Genomic DNA, 16,427 nt, shown 5'->3' with positions numbered 1-16,427 from the left:
CGGCGGCGCCGGCGGCGGCCCCGCGCCGCTCAGCGCGCCTCAGCGCGGCGGCGCCCCGAGCCGGGCGCCTCGGTGTCGCCTGGTGGGCGGCGGCGGCGCCGCGCCCCGCTGGGGGTCAGGCGGCCGCGGCGACCTCCCCACTTCCTCTTCGGGCAAAGATGGCGGGGGATGAGGCGGGAGTGACTCTGGGGCAGCCGCACCTCTCCCGGCAGGACCTCGCCACCTTGGTGAGGGGCGCGCGGGGGCGCGTGGCCGCGGGCGTAGGGGCGCGGGGGGGGGGGCGGCGGCGGGGCCGCCGGACGGGCGGGCCGTTGGGGCGGCGGCAGGCGGAGGCTGAAGGCGGCCGGGCCTCCCCCCACCCCGCCGGGCCGCGGCCGTTGGGGGCGCGGGGCCGGGCGGCGCCGCGGGAGCCCGTGGGGCGGGAGGGGGAGCCGCGAGGGGGGAAGCGGGCTGGCGTGCTGGCCCCCGCGGCGGGAGAGGCCGTCGGGCGGCAGTGGTGGCGACGGGCCGCGCGGGCCTCCCGGGGGCTGCCCTGCTTAGTGGTGGTGGCGATGGGAAAGGCGCTTCCCTGCCCGAGGGAGAGCTGTAATGGGATCGTCTGCTCTCCGAGGGGGCTAGGCAGCGCGCCCCGTCTGCGTTGGGCTTTGTGTGCTCTGCAAAGACCGCCGCGAAAACCAGGCTTGGTGTCTCTCGCCGCGGTAGGCTCGCCTGTTAAAAGCCCAGCCGGGGCTGCCTCACTTTCTCCGTGCACGCAAGAAGCGCCAATCAGAAGTCCCCCTGGTTGCTGTCTCCCTGTATTTCAGCAAATTAAGAGTTATTTTTGTCTTTATAGTATTAACTATTTGATAGTCTTGGGGACCTGAGCACAGGAGTTCCCTTCATACTATATTTAAACTTATTGATATTCAGGAGCAAAGCATGTTAATCGTTTCAAAACGTTCCTTTACTTACTTACTTTTCTGGTTGGCCTTGGTATTTGCCAGCTGGAGAAAGAAAAGTAAGCTTGATTGGGAGGTCAGTAGGAACTACACTTAAGCCTTATTCTGTATTTGTTTCGTTTGGCTGTTGAATGCTCACATTTTGCTGGAGCTTTTAGCTGGGCTTGACTTTGTACCAGTGTTGAGGAAAAAAATACATATATGCGTAATTGTGTGCACTGGGAACAGCTCTGTTGATGACAGGTTTTGCATCACGCGTATGTGCATGTCATCCTGCTGTATAGTGCCATCTGCAGGTCACGTCCTCGTTTTTGACTTAAGTAGAGCTAATGTTAGGCGTACGAGAAGTATATATTTTAGCACCTCTGTTAAATGCACAAAACCTGTTTTCTATTGTACCTGAACATTTAGTTCATGTAATTCATGAAAATATACTGTGTAAAATAAAATATGATGAATAAAATTCATGAAAACATAATGTGTAAAATAAGGTTACTCATTATACACCTCAACTACATAAAATCGTATTTTATCACTGTGCACAGAACCTGTATGTATGACAATGTAGACAATATATGATTCTATGCTGATTAATATGTGTGCATGTACATTATAGGTATCTTTGCAAAGTATTTGTATGGTGTCCTGCCCTGAGAACTGTTCTGGCATTGTGAATCTTTGCTTGAACTCAGCAGCGCACCCATGTGGACTCAGTGCAGGCTCAGGCCTTCAGGCCTTGAAATTATCTGTGAACGGTCTGAAAAATAGTACAGAAGAACATTTCAGTGGATTTCAATGTTTGTCCAGTATTTGGACAAATAGCCTTTTTAAAAAAAAAAAAAAAAAAAAGCTGCTTTAGAGTTGTGTGGTTCCTTCTCTTCCCCCCCCCCCCCCCAATACTGAATGTATTTGTAAGTGTTCTGATTTGTCAGGTATTACCAGTAAGTTGTAATTACATGTTGATTGTGTTGGAACTTTACTTTTGTGATACACATTTAAACATTAACATTAAACATTTAAAAATATAGGTACAGTTGGACATTTAGCCCATGGAAAATTAATATGATTTTGTCTGTTATGTGTAATAAGTTTTGGGGGAGTTCTTTTTGTTTTTATTTTTTTGTTTTGTTATTTTACTTCCATCCTTCTTTAATGCCTTGTAACCTATATTGATGGTAGAGTTTTGTTCCCTTGTGTCCTATTTCATGTCTTTAGAACAATAGAATGCATATCTAGGATTATTTTAATTAGCTTGGTTGAATTTTGCTTAGTAGAATTAATAAATAATTTTTAAGAAGATGCACATAGTACTCTGAAAGCATTTAGATACAAGGTCAGTAAGTTGTAAAGTCTCCTTCATACAGGATGTTACCAAGCTGACGCCTCTCTCACCAGAAGTCATCAGCAGACAAGCCACAATTAATATAGGTAAAAAAAGAAAAAAAAAATTCTAAAAAGGAGGGGGGCATTAACATGACTCTGGTGCTCACGTATTAGTATATGATACTTATATGACAGAAATTTTTTAAAATTCGTATTGAAGCAGACAGTAACAAAGATATAAACATAGTTCCTAGACATAGTGTTTGTATTTTAGGTGTTGTCAAGAAACAGAAAGAGACTTGTCAAACTCTTTTAACTTGAAAATCACTGTGATTTTATTGCAAGAATATTATATTGAAGGAAGGGTGGGGAGTAGTTGCTAAAGCAAAATTTATTATGTTTTAAAATTAGACAGGGAATGAGTTTCATGACGGTGCAAAGATCTGTCTCTTGAAAACTCATCGTAGGATTTTGTATGTTAAAAATGATTAAGAAATCCATATGTGCTTCTGATGGGAGCTCTGAACCTACTGGCTCCAGAGGGTTTGGGGTAATAATATATTGATTGTAACAGAACATTACACAAGTTAAACAACTGTTTATTGACAAACATTTACTTTTAAAACATAGGTACAATTGGCCATGTAGCCCATGGAAAGTCGACAGTAGTCAAAGCTATATCTGGAGTTCATACTGTCAGATTTAAAAATGAACTGGAAAGAAATATCACAATCAAGCTGGGTTATGCTAACGCAAAGGTGAGTCATTACAATCAATCTAGCAAATGTGTTTAATTTGACTTACTAATATATTTGAGGTTGGACATAGGCTTGTAACTGACTTTTGATGCATTAAACTTCTAATTTTTAAAAAATACTTACAGATTTACAAGCTGGATGACCCAAGCTGTTCCCGACCAGAGTGCTACCGATCTTGTGGAAGTAGCACCCCAGATGAGTTCCCTACAGATATTCCTGGCACCAAAGGGAATTTTAAACTAGTCAGGTAATTGCTGTAAAACGAAGGATACAAACTGTATTTTGTTTGTTTGTTCTTCCCCTTTTGTAACTGAAAATAGACAGGATTGAGCTGCAACCTGAATGAATGGTTCTGGCAGACCACACGTTCTTACAGGCTGTAGGTTGGTATCCCTGACCTACAGTATCATTTAAACTGCTTTTTTGTTAGTGATGGTGTGCAATCCAGAGAAGAACATAGCAGTATTTTCTGTCCTTGGTTATTTTTAAGACTGTTGAGTAAATTTTTTCTGCTCTTAATATAAGTACATTTTAAAGCCACCGAAGTAAGAACTAATGTGGACCCTACAAATCCATTTTTGAAATTCCTTTTGGAGTGTAATCTTGGTTAAACTCCTTAAAGGCGGAAAAGTATTCAGAGTTCTTAAAATGGATCTGTGACAGCTTGATGCTTACCATGAGATCAGGCCTGTAACTAGGAGTCAGGCATCCTTTATTTACTTCATTTCTAATAAAGCGTACCTGTAAGCTGCAAGCATAGTGACCACAACAGTTGTGTTGGTCTTTGCAGTGGCTGACTGTTCAAATGGGAATAGTCACAAAGGCAGTTGTACAACAAGATTCATAGTTCATGCTTATGTGTAAAATGCTGTTACTGCTGTAATCACGTATTTCCTTCCTTTCCTCGGATTCCCAGTAGGACATTTGTTCTAACAATAGTTTTTGGTGGAGTATGATAGTTATGCTGCCACTGTTAAACTGTCACTTAAAAGCTTTGGATTCTTTCACTTACTGCTTATTTGCTTATTTTAGATTTTTAAACTTGTCAGCTAGCAGCAAGTCAGTTCCTTGCTTTTCGGTGGCTTGCTACCAAGAAACAAGGATTCTTGGTGAACGTAGTTTATACAAGAATGTAGTGCATCAATTATTATAGGCTGCACAGTGGGACTGTGAGGTTGGAACTAACAGCTGTAATGTCAGTCTGGATAAATCTTAGAAGTGAAGTGCAATTGTAACTATGTAATTAATATACATATTTTCTAAAATTGGAGAATGGTGGACATCTTTTAAAACACATAAGAGAAAGTAGAATACTATATCTTCTGTGTGTGTGTGTGTGTGTTTAATCTGGTGCATTTAAGTGTAGTCTAATTTTCTGTAAATCTGAAATATTAAAGCAATACCTAGTATGAAGATACAATGTTGAATCTTAACATTCAGAAAAATTATTCAGTAGCTGATTCAGTAGTCTTTATGTTTTTATGAAAATACTTCCCATTAGTTAGTATCTTGGAAATGTTCATTTCTTTTGGTTTTGCTATGTGTGGTTTTTTTTTCCCTAGGATGTTTTTAACCTTTATGTCTGCTTAGCATTCATGTAAGTCAGTCATAGAAATTGTTGATAATTGTCTTTTGGATTTCTTTCTGCCTTCCTTGTACCTACAGGCATGTCTCTTTTGTGGATTGCCCTGGCCATGATATTTTGATGGCTACTATGTTGAATGGTGCAGCAGTAATGGACGCAGCTCTGCTGTTGATAGGTAATGATTGGTACACAAATAGAGCTCTATTTTTTAATATCATGAAATTACTTATATAGGTTTTAAAATTTAGGGAGCAGTGTGGGAGTTGGGGAAAATTGGTTAAAAAATGTGAGTGTTATTGAGATGCATTAAAAAAAGTTGGTGTGAACCAATATTGCCCCTCTTTCCCTCCACCTTTTCCCCCCCTCCTCTCCCCCTTTTCCCCCCTCCTCTCCCCCTTTTCCCCCCCTCTCCCCCTTTCCCCCTCTCTCCCCCTCCCCCCTCCTCCCCCCTTTTCCCCCTCCTCTCCCCCTTTTCCCCCCTCCTCTCCCCTTTTCCCCCCTCCTCTCCCCCTTTTCCCCCCTCCTCTCCCCTTTCCCCCCCTCTCCCCCCTTCCCCCCCTCTCCCCCCTTTTCCCCCCTCCTCTCCCCCTTTTCCCCCCTCCTCTCCCCCTTTTCCCCCCTCCTCTCCCCCTTTTCCCCCCTCCTCTCCCCCTTTTCCCCCCTCCTCTCCCCCTTTTCCCCCCTCCTCTCCCCCTTTTCCCCCCTCCTCTCCCCCTTTTCCCCCCTCCTCTCCCCCTTTTCCCCCCTCCTCTCCCCCTTTTCCCCCCTCCTCTCCCCCTTTTCCCCCCTCCTCTCCCCCTTTTCCCCCCTCCTCTCCCCTTTTCCCCCCTCCTCTCCCCCTTTTCCCCCCTCCTCTCCCCCTTTTCCCCCCTCCTCTCCCCCTTTTCCCCCCTCCTCTCCCCCTTTTCCCCCCTCCTCTCCCCCTTTTCCCCCCTCCTCTCCCCCTTTTCCCCCCTCCTCTCCCCCTTTTCCCCCCTCCTCTCCCCCTTTTCCCCCCTCCTCTCCCCCTTTTCCCCCCTCCTCTCCCCCTTTTCCCCCCTCCTCTCCCCCTTTTCCCCCCTCCTCTCCCCCTTTTCCCCCCTCCTCTCCCCCTTTTCCCCCCTCCTCTCCCCCTTTTCCCCCCTCCTCTCCCCCTTTTCCCCCCTCCTCTCCCCCTTTTCCCCCCTCCTCTCCCCCTTTTCCCCCCTCCTCTCCCCCTTTTCCCCCCTCCTCTCCCCCTTTTCCCCCCTCCTCTCCCCCTTTTCCCCCCTCCTCTCCCCCTTTTCCCCCCTCCTCTCCCTTTCATACAGCTAAAACATACTCATTGGTCTGGTAGTTGGCCAGGTTGATAGATAGATTGGTAGGTTAAGGTGAAATCTTGTAGTGGTATAGTACGGTGAAGTTTATATTATTTCATGGAAATACGTTTGGTTACAGGTAAATTTTCCATTTCTCTGAAGCTTCAGTTTGCTTTAAATATGTAGCCTTAGCTGTGCAGGAGAGTCAAAAAACATCAGTACAAATGGTAAAAACAGATGAATATGGACAGAACAAGGTACACAAGATATATACTGATTTAGAAAATTCTTGTTCTGATTTTCAGACAATGGGGAGTGAGTAAAATTCATTTTCATACGTGTGTAGAACAGTATAGTGGTCTGCAGGGATAAAGAGTGATTGTGTTATCTGGACATGGTGTGCCAACAAATGAGAACATAATCTTCAGATATAGTAGTTTAGTCAGAGGTAGCTGATAAGCTGTCGTTCTTCCTGCCTGTTCAGAGCTCGAATGTGTGATGGACCAAACTTCAAGTGAGCTCAGACATATTAATGACACATCAGGCCAAAGAAGGCTTCTCGGGTAACTGGTAATCCAAACCATGCTGATAATTGCCCTCTTCACATTCTTCATGTATTTATTGTCTGTCATACAGTTTGGGGGTCTCAGCATTTTTATCACTTTGGTGATAAGAAAGCACTAAAGAATTTTAAGATTTTTTGAAAGGTCAGTTATGTTCTGGTCAGTTCTTAGCTGTCTAGAGACCTAAAGGATGGAATGATTCAAGTAGACACAAGTTAACCTGTCCAGTAGCTTTCGGAAATTTTAAATGTATGTTTCTCTTGGGAGCAAGCAGAATGGGGACTCTAGTCTCCGCTCTGGTACCATCTCATCTGTCATGTGTTGTGTGTATGCTAAAGCCAAGAGTCTTTAGAAAGAAGCAGATGATTGCAAACTTGGGTGTTTTGTATATAGGTTAACGAGAGATGATTGTAGTATTTTTATAAAGACACAGTGGAAAGTTTCGGGGTCCTCATCAGGGGATTTGTGTATCTTTATAGTTTCTGCATTGCAGTCACTTTTCTTCTTTCAGCTGGTAATGAGTCATGCCCTCAGCCCCAGACCTCAGAACATCTAGCTGCTATAGAAATCATGAAACTGAAGCACATTTTGATTCTACAAAATAAGATTGATTTGGTAAAGGAGAGCCAGGCTAAAGAACAGTATGAACAGATTCTTGCATTTGTACAAGGTAAGTTTTCAACAGCAGAAATTCAGTCAGTGATGGAAGTTCTTCAGTGTTGGGGCATAGTGTTTTTTAACATGTCTGCAGAAAACTTTCTCTTACTTGGATTATACTGGTGTATGTCCTCTAGTAATCTGAAAAATAGACTCTTGGAATCGTGATTCTTTGCTATTCCAGACTGCTTAAATACAGTAATGTTATTGATGTAAAGCCCATGGCAATAGCTAATTGTCTAGTAGATTTCACAGAATTTGTGGTTTCTTCTTTGTAGCCCTGTTTGTTTCTTTGCTAGAGACTGCACTGTGATTTTGTTGCAGTGTAGGGGAGAATGAAGCAGCGATTTTAGGACAACCTGGTAGGTATAAGTGTGGGGTTTTTTATCTACTCACAAAAACTTGATCTTTCATCTCTTGCTGTAAGTCCAGTTCAAGCAATGTTATCCTACTTATTCAAGCAATGTTACCCTACTCTAGCCATAGATTTCTCTTCAACTTTGTTCTGTTCCCTTGAGTTTCATCTTTTGCAGGAGCTTCCACTGTTTTCTCTGCTTATTTGATTTAGAAGGAGCAGGTAAAAAGCTATAGGGCTAGGTTATCACCATCAAAAGTAGCCAATGGTCTCCTTTCCTAGTTTAGAATTGTTGCCTTGCATAAGAAACTGCTCATAACAGCTATGTTGGGGTGGCTCGGTGCATAAATTTGAAGTTCTTTTGTGACACCTGGAGTTATGAGATCTAAATATTATTATTTTTATTTATCAAGTCTTGATAATTAAATGCATGCTTCTATAAAATTAAGATTTCTCTAAAATATGTATGTATATCGCAACCTTAGAAACTTAGAACGTAGAAAAGGTCATCATTAAAGTGAGATAGCAATTCTGGTTCTTCAAAATTAATTTCACGGTCGGATTTCATGCATCAAATACTTAGGTACCTGATTTCTCTTAGCAGATGTAACTTATGGCTCAACCGTGTGCCTTGAAGCAAGCAGTGAGGATCATTTCTCATTTTTAAATGGTTACCCAAAAATATATTTCTGTTTACACCTTCGGAAAGTGACAGAATTTGTGCTGGAAGGCAATGTACTTAAATTATAAAGTGCTGGCCAGCATAGGGTTAAACATTCAAATTAGAGGCTTCCCTTTCATGATACACTTTACTACTTTGATTTTATCAAGTGTGCACGTGTTTACAGCTCTTCCTGTGCAGAGGTCCCTAATGCATCCATTGTTTCTTTGAGACTTGAGAATTAAATGGCTCAAGTAATCCTCTGAAATTCCTTCATACTATTCCTGATCACCAAGTAAGAAGTGAATTCTCTCTTAGAACAGAAGGTTGTTATTCATAACTTTTTAGAGAGCAGCTATGTAACTTCAGCATGCAATCACCAGGAGGGCAATATGACGAGGGTTGTTTCAGATTGCCTTGAAGAGTGGGTCTGGATGGCTTTTGAGCTAAAATGGTGAAGGGTAGTGTTCTGATACTTCTTGTTTTGGGAAATAGGTATAAATTGTGCTTTAAACTTCATTAGTGCTTTAAACAATGATGGAACACTTGGTTGTGTTTCTGCAAATATTATATTAAAGCTTGATGCCGAGCTTAATTTTGTTTTAGGTACAGTTGCAGAAGGAGCTCCAATTATTCCAATCTCTGCACAGTTGAAATACAATATTGAGGTAGTTTGTGAGTATATAGTGAAGAAAATTCCAGTCCCTTTGCGAGACTTCACATCCGAACCAAGGCTTATTGGTAAGTAAATGCTGATGTCTTACTTCTGTGACTCATGTTTTGTTATGTGTATATAAGCCTGACGTAGCATGTTGCTGAGTGCTGTAAAAAGAGCGCGAGGTTAGGAGGAGTGTTCAGTGCAGCCTCTGTTTAAAACTTGCCTATTTCCTCAGAGCTTCGGTATTGTTCAGGCTTAAATTAACAGATATAGTTAAATTCATTTGGGGTACTTACTATTTTGTGTGTATGTTCTATGTGCACAACAGCAGTAAAGTGCAATAAAGATGAGAAACGTGTCTTATATCAAATGTAAAGTCATGGCAACTAAAGGAACATTTTTAACAAAGTACTGACAAACAGTTGTATATGCAAATTAAATTGTTTCAATAGATCACATAGGTAGGCTAACCTGTTTAAGTTTACTGTATTAAGAAGTCATGTCTCCTGGGCACGATTGTCAAAGTCCTGACTCTTGTCCAGCATATCTTAAAAATCAGTTCCACCACAATTAATCAAAATAAAAAAAAAATCTTTTACACAAAACATGGGAGAACTAAAGCTCATGTATTCATAATACATACCAATTCAGTATGTTAGAACAAGGTTACAAAGAAATTGAAATTATGATTGAAGTTTTTTTTTAATATAGTTGATTGTGGCTTTCTTATTTAGTTACTGATATTTGACTTCATTTCTGTTATGCAGAAACAATTTTTGGAAAGCAGTTTATATGTGCAGTTTAAATAGATTTGATGAAAAAAATGAGCCAATCTTTAAAAATTCTGAATGAAACATTTACCATATTTCAGCATTCTATCTGAATTTTATATTTATAATACTTATAAATATTTCTTTACCTTCATAAGAACAGGGAAGTATTCTAAGTTTCTGAAGAAAGATACTAATTCTTTAAAAAACTCATCTTAAACATAAACTTGATTACGGTTTATTCTTTTCAGTAATTAGGTCTTTTGATGTGAACAAGCCTGGCTGTGAAGTTGATGACCTGAAGGGGGGTGTAGCTGGTGGCAGTATTCTAAAGGGTGTTTTAAAGGTAACTTTTTTTCCCCTCCTCTTGGGAAATACTGCAATGATAGCACTGAGTAGAGTTTGTGTGTACCTGGTACAAAATGAATCTATAAAATTGAAATTTGTTGCTGTTGTTCTTTTTAGACTAGAATACAGTTAGGCGGCACCTATCCTTTGTGTCTATAACTTGCTACTTTCCTGTTTTAAAATACAGGAACAAGAAACACTGATCTTTATTTCTATATTTTTTTGCTATATTTTTGTTTCAATAGTCTTAACTTCTGCTACTAAGAATACCCTTTTTCATTGCTTACAAAAACTGAGGGAGATAATCTTTCTTTTTACCACTTTCCTTGATAAATTACTTTGAAAAAATAAAAAATTAAAGAATTTTAAAGATGCTTCTGTTATACTGGAAAGCAAACTACATTTTTGAATGCCTATACAACTCCTATTTTCCTCGTATTGCAGTTTATTGGTGCTGGTCAGTTACAGTGATCAAGTTAGCTCCTTTTTTCTCAGTGCTGTAACATTTCTGAGTGAAATGTCAGTCATTAAAAAAATAAATTTAAGCTAGAATTTAGGTGTTGGAATGATCACTGATAAAGATCCTTTATTAAGGCAGCTATTTGGAAGAAAAGTAATTGTGTTTCATTGGCTATAAGTTAGAGCTTTTCAGTATTTTTCAATTTTCAGTGCAACAAAAGTCCTAGTTCTACATCAGCCCAGAACCAAGGACTTGTATAAATAGTAGGTATTGGAAAAGCTAGGTCTCGTCTGTGATAAGTACTTAGCTTTATGTTCCTGTGGAACAACCAGTTAACTACTTCTTCACCTTTGTAATTAGGTGGGTCAGGAAATTGAGGTCCGGCCTGGTATTGTGTCAAAGGACAGTGAAGGAAAACTCATGTGCAAGCCGATCTTTTCCAAAATTGTATCACTTTTTGCAGAACACAATGATCTCCAATATGCTGCTCCAGGAGGCCTTATAGGTAAGAATATTCTCTTATGAAAAGATATTCTGGAAGTGCTGTCCAGGTAATAGGGAATTCTCAGCATATTCTCAATTTGTTGTTTTTAGATCTCCTTCAGATATATTCATACTCAAACGTGGCAGCCAGCTTTCAATTATTCTTTGTGACTTGTTATGTTTTAGGTGTCGGAACTAAGATTGATCCAACTTTGTGTCGGGCTGACCGAATGGTAGGGCAAGTTCTTGGTGCAGTTGGAGCACTGCCTGAAATATTTACAGAGCTAGAAATTTCCTATTTCTTGCTAAGGCGATTATTAGGTGTGCGCACTGAAGGAGACAAGAAAGCTGCAAAGGTCTGTACCCCTTTTCAGAAAGACAATACTATGGTATTTTTTTCTAATTTGTCTCATTTCTTAACTCTTTGTGCTAAGTTTTGTTAGCATGTACATTTTGCTGGTTCGTATAGTAATTTTGTCTCCCTGTTAACATATGCTTATGTCACTGAAGTAACTGTCCTCTGTTTATTTAACATAATAGAAAAATGCTTTTAAGAGGAATAGGAATTCATATCAGGCTCATTTAAAATACTGTAAAGTATTTATATGTCATAAAGTTAGGTATTCTGACTGTGTTTGTAGTTGTTTATCTTTGCTATCAGCCTATTTGTGCAATAGCTAGTTTTACAAGCATATTGGTCATCTCCCTACTTACTTGCTTCTTGTAGATTCTCTCAAGAATTCTTTAAATATTTCTGAAATGCTGCAGTTCAAAAGAAACTGAACTTCATGCACAGCAATCTCTTGTTTCATGGTCCATTTTACACAGAAGATCAAATGAAAACATCATAGTGTTTACTGTTAGCATTAAAATCTAAAAACTGCTTCATGCAATGGTAAATTGTTTACACCATCTTTTTCTCCTCTATGAAGTGTTCTGCTTTGAGAAATTGTATTGATTTATGTAGACTTAATCCTGATGTTCTCATTTCCCTTATGTAGAAGAATAGTATAACCTTTCAGTTTGTAGCAATATCTGAGCCAATGTTTTCACTATTCATATAGTATGTGCAGTTTTGTATGTTTTATAGAAAATGGCACAATATACTTTCTGGGGGTTTCTCTGCAATAAGAACTGCAATGCTAAATGGACAACATATTTGTATATTTGTCCTTTCAGAAGAGTGAAAATATAACCGTTCTCCACTAGCACTGTTTTTCGTTGTTTGTGCGGTGGATAATTACAGTTTTTGAATCCTTCAGCTGTGATATCTTTTTTTGTGGTGGTTAGGTAACGAGAGATAATATTGTCTTTGGTATTTTTCTTTATTAGAGGCATTTTGTTGCTAAATATGGCTGACAATGTGAGCAGTTTTTAAAGCTTAGGTTTCAGAATTTTGTATGTCTTATTTCAGGTGCAAAAATTATCAAAGAATGAAGTTTTAATGGTAAACATAGGATCTTTATCTACTGGAGGGAGAGTCAGTGCAGTAAAGGCTGATTTGGGAAAGATTGTGCTAACTAACCCTGTATGCACGGAAGTGGGAGAAAAAATTGCTCTGAGTCGAAGAGTTGAGAAACACTGGCGGTAAGTTGGCATTAAATTGGTAGAAGACCTGATTATTATGATGTCACCCAAAGAAATGTGTGAATCTGATTTTGCTCTAGAATATGTAAATGTGTGTCTGTTCTTAAAATTCCTGTAGGTTCTCCTAACGTGTTGATGCTTTTTTTGTGTGATGCTTCATGCTATTTCTATCATCTTTTGAAAGAAGCATTATAATGGAGTTGGCTTTCTATTATGTAACACACAAGAAACCCCCCAATGTTCATGGTTTTGTTGCCAAAACAGCCACACTGTAATTGAAATAACAGTAGGCAATCTTGACAGGTTTGAAAGTTCAGGTAACAATAAGCCAAAACCTGTCCTCATACACCTAAGTTGGTGGTATTCAGCCTGTGGGGCTCTGTGACTTTTAGTGCAACGTAAAGTAATAGCAGGGGAATGGAGGAAGGACATTCTAAGATTCAAGTATTTTATGTACTGTGAGCAGAGGAAAGAAACAAGTATCAGCTGTATTGATCCATGTAAATTTTAAGTATAGAATGGCTGACTGTGCGTGAGCATCTGGTAGCTGAAGATGTTGAGCAGATTTGATTGATGATTCATTTTTACACTTAGTGCTGTACTTCTTTTTTGGATGACTACATATACTGTACTTGTTCTGTGTTCTGTAAGACTACATGTATAGCAAAAGAACACAAGTGTCATTTAGTTTCCTTGCTCCTACGCAGCTCTCAGTGTGTGAGGGAAAGCATAAGGGAATATAGCCATCTCAGAAGTCAAAGAATAGTTGGGGTTGGAAGGCACCTATGGAGATCATCTGGTCCAACCCCCCTGCTCAAGCAGGGTCACCTAGAGCAGATTGCCTAGGACCATGTCCAGTTGGATTTTGAGCATCTCCAAGGTTGGAGACTCCACAGCCTCTCTGGGCAGCATGTTCCAGTGTTGGACACTCACAGTGAAGAATTGTCGTCTTACGTTCAAGTGGAATTAGCTAGGTTTCAGTTTGTGCTCATTGCTTCTTGTCTTGTCACTGGGCACTGCTGATAAGAATCTGGCCCCATCCTCTTGACACCCTCCCATGAGGTATTTATAAATATTGTTAATCTCCCTGATGCTTCTCCTGACTGAGCTGTCCCAGTTCTCTCAGCCTCTCCTCATATGAGAGATGCTCCAGCCCTTTAATCATCTTCGTGGCCCTTCACTAACCTGTCTGTCTTGTAACTGGGAGGCCCAGCACTCCAGGTGTGGCCTCACCAGGGCTGAGTAGAGAGGAAGGATCCCCTTCCTCGATCTGCTGGCAATGCTCTGCCTAATGCACCTCAGGATGTCATTGGCCTTCTGCCATGAGGGCACATTGTTGTCTCGTGGTCAACTTGTCCACCAGGACCTCCAGGTCCTTCTCTGCAGAGCTGTTCTCCAGCAGGTCAGCTTGCAGCCTGTGCTGGTGCATGAGGTTGTTTCTCCCCAGGTGCAGGACTCTGCACTTCCCTTTGTTGAACTTCATGAGGTTCCTCTCTGCCCATCTCTCCAGCCTATCACAGTCCTTAATGTGTGAAAAAGAAGAAAGTTTTAAATATCTTATCCATGGATGGGTGTTTCTTTTTCAGATCAACAGGAAAGCATACCTGAGAATTTCACACCTCTATCTCAGAGCTAGCTGACATATTAAGGAAGAGGCTATTCCCTGAAAAAAACAAGGAAAAAGATAATCTTTTTATTGCTTGTTCAAGATGTGTTAGGACACAAATCAGGGAAACCAGAAGGAAGAGGATAAACTATTTGTGTTGGGAACTGGGTTTTTTTTTCCAACCATAGACTGACAGCCTATGCAGTTTTTAGTGTGAGTTTTGTTGCAAAAACCTTTTGTTGCATCTTTATTTCCCTCTCTCAAACCCTAACCTAATTTTGCCCAAAAGCCCACCTGTCTCTGGATTAGATATTGGGCAAGTAATGTCAACCTGATATAAAGATCCTGGTGTATTAAAAAGTTGCCACCTGTGCTGTATTAGAAGGGTAACATTAAGAAACAAAGCTGAGAGAAGGGAAGGGAAGCAGACTGAGAAGAGGTTAATAAAGTCCGGTTGGAATAAAGATCACATACAGCTGGTGTTGTGGAAGGGAACTTGTAATCTCAGGGAATGGATTGCTGAAATGAGGAAAAATGTGAGAAAGCAAGCAAAAAAACAGGAGGAATAAAATAGAAAATCAATGTATAGAAGCACAGAGGTTAAACAGCAAATGGCCAAACAAACAAGATTACAGTAGGAATTCCAAGGAACGGTGAATTCAGGGTGACAAGTTATAAGCTATGGATGTTATCCTCAAAAAGTGGGAAATACTGGGCTACTATACTTCAGTTCCTTTTTTTTTTTTTAATTTATTTATTATTTGATATACTGATCTCCAGAGACAGCCTCTATTGCTTAGCAAATTAAACTTAGACACACACTTGGTTGCTGTGCATCTCCTTGCTGGAAATTGAAAGGGTTTTTTTAGAGACAATTGTATTAATAATATGGACTGTCTGTTGATTGTGGAAACAAACATAATCTTAATTTTGAAAAATAGTCTATTTTTGGGGGGCTTATGGTCTATAAAAGGAGAGGAGGGCCTTGATATTACTGAATATAAATAGTAGAGCTTATCTGAGAGTTGAGTTAACTTCATGGATAGGTTACACATTCATTGAGTTGTATTTCAGTTTATAATCTCACTGTCATCTTGTTTGTATTTTCACATTTTCATTTCTCTTTGAAAGTAATGCAGCACTTTATATATATGTGGAAAGAAATCAAGCTATGAATGTGTTTATAGTTTGCTATTACAACATAAGTTACAAAATTTTCAGGTTTTTAGTTCACTGTTCAAAAGTATTATGTTGGTTGATTACAAACATACACATGTTCTTTCCCTTGTCTTTTATTCTGTGTTTCCAGTAGCCACTCTTAGATCTTGCAGGATGCTTCAGGAAGGGAGGGAGTGGAGAAAATTTTAAATGTTGTGAGAACAGAAGGCATAAGTGCGACAGAAGGATGTTGAGTTATTTGGGATATTTGTAAGTGCTATGAAAAGTAATATACACTATTTTTCATTTTGCAGTTTAATTGGTTGGGGTCAGATCAGAAGAGGAGTGACAATCAAGCCAACTGTTGATGACGACTGAAGAACAAAAATGAGTGCTTCATTTTTAAAGATGAAGTGCCTATTTCTATTTTGGGGGGTATATTTTCACAGTGGAATTGGAAGCTGTGCAAACATTATCTTCAAGTTGTATGGCTGTCCTTGTACATTTTATTGAATTTTACCCTCTTACTAAAATACTAGTCACTATCTCCATTAAAAGTGTAAAAGAATTGGCGTAGAAGTGGGTTTAATTATCCTCATTTTAGTAGAAATAAATTGTACATGTCTCATGGCATGTCTAATTTATGTTGTGTTTGAGACATATCTGTTTAATATCAGTCAAGCCAGCCCCAGTGTAACACACAAACCATAAATCCAGTATTGAAATAAAATATTGCTTATTTTTCATTAATTCATACAATTTTTTGAGTAACAAAAGCCTGCAGTGATTGTTCAACCAGCACAAAAATTAAAAACAGACAAAAACCAAACTCTTTGAAGACTAGTACCCTTCTTGCACAAAATCTTGTTTTGTTTAGATGTGTATGGTTCTGACTTTGGGATTGTGGCTGTATTACCCTTTGTAACTACGATGGCAATATTCACTGACTTCTTAAAGTTATCACTTACAATGTTAACAAGGGCTTTGGATAAAACCACAAAGAAGAAATACAAGTAAACTGGATCTGAACTGGCAATACTGTTTTTGATCTTATTTTAGAACGAATTTACAAAAAGGACGTTTCATTTGAAAGGTAGGTGCTTGTCATTGTGGAACTGTGTGGGTGACCTGACATCTTTATACAGGAGTAAACTGCTTATTTTAAACTTCTGTTAAGCCAGTGAGCAAATGTAAGCTATGATCTTGAATTTAAAATATCTGGAAAAGGTTGTTGAAGGGA

General features: G+C 39.9%; 1 protein-coding gene across 1 annotated transcript; it reads left to right on the top strand.

The window, feature by feature from the left end:
* Positions 1-74: 74 nt before the first annotated feature.
* EIF2S3 (eukaryotic translation initiation factor 2 subunit gamma) lies at positions 75-16,223 on the top strand. The gene is made up of 12 exons (XM_064498269.1): positions 75-227; positions 2,303-2,366; positions 2,892-3,019; positions 3,145-3,266; positions 4,685-4,779; positions 6,956-7,114; positions 8,724-8,858; positions 9,797-9,891; positions 10,714-10,858; positions 11,023-11,192; positions 12,251-12,423; positions 15,502-16,223. Exons 1-12 carry the CDS (start codon positions 159-161, stop codon positions 15,563-15,565), a joined length of 1,419 nt encoding a protein of 472 aa, XP_064354339.1. The 5' UTR covers positions 75-158; the 3' UTR covers positions 15,566-16,223.
* Positions 16,224-16,427: the final 204 nt, after the last annotated feature.

This window comes from Dromaius novaehollandiae, chromosome 1, assembly GCF_036370855.1.
Source record: "Dromaius novaehollandiae isolate bDroNov1 chromosome 1, bDroNov1.hap1, whole genome shotgun sequence".
Lineage (NCBI taxonomy): Eukaryota > Metazoa > Chordata > Aves > Casuariiformes > Dromaiidae > Dromaius > Dromaius novaehollandiae.
Note: the sequence above shows the minus strand (reverse complement) of the source record. Positions and strands in the feature narration are given on the sequence as shown.

Excerpts from the sequence above, each read along its gene's own strand:
- EIF2S3 (XM_064498269.1), top strand. The coding sequence starts at position 159 with ATGGCGGGGGATGAGGCGGGAGTGACTCTGGGGCAGCCGCACCTCTCC. Across the intron at positions 9,892-10,713 it reads TTCTAAAGGGTGTTTTAAAG|GTGGGTCAGGAAATTGAGGT; the intron begins GTAACTTTTTTT and ends CTTTGTAATTAG. Across the intron at positions 10,859-11,022 it reads TGCTCCAGGAGGCCTTATAG|GTGTCGGAACTAAGATTGAT; the intron begins GTAAGAATATTC and ends GTTATGTTTTAG.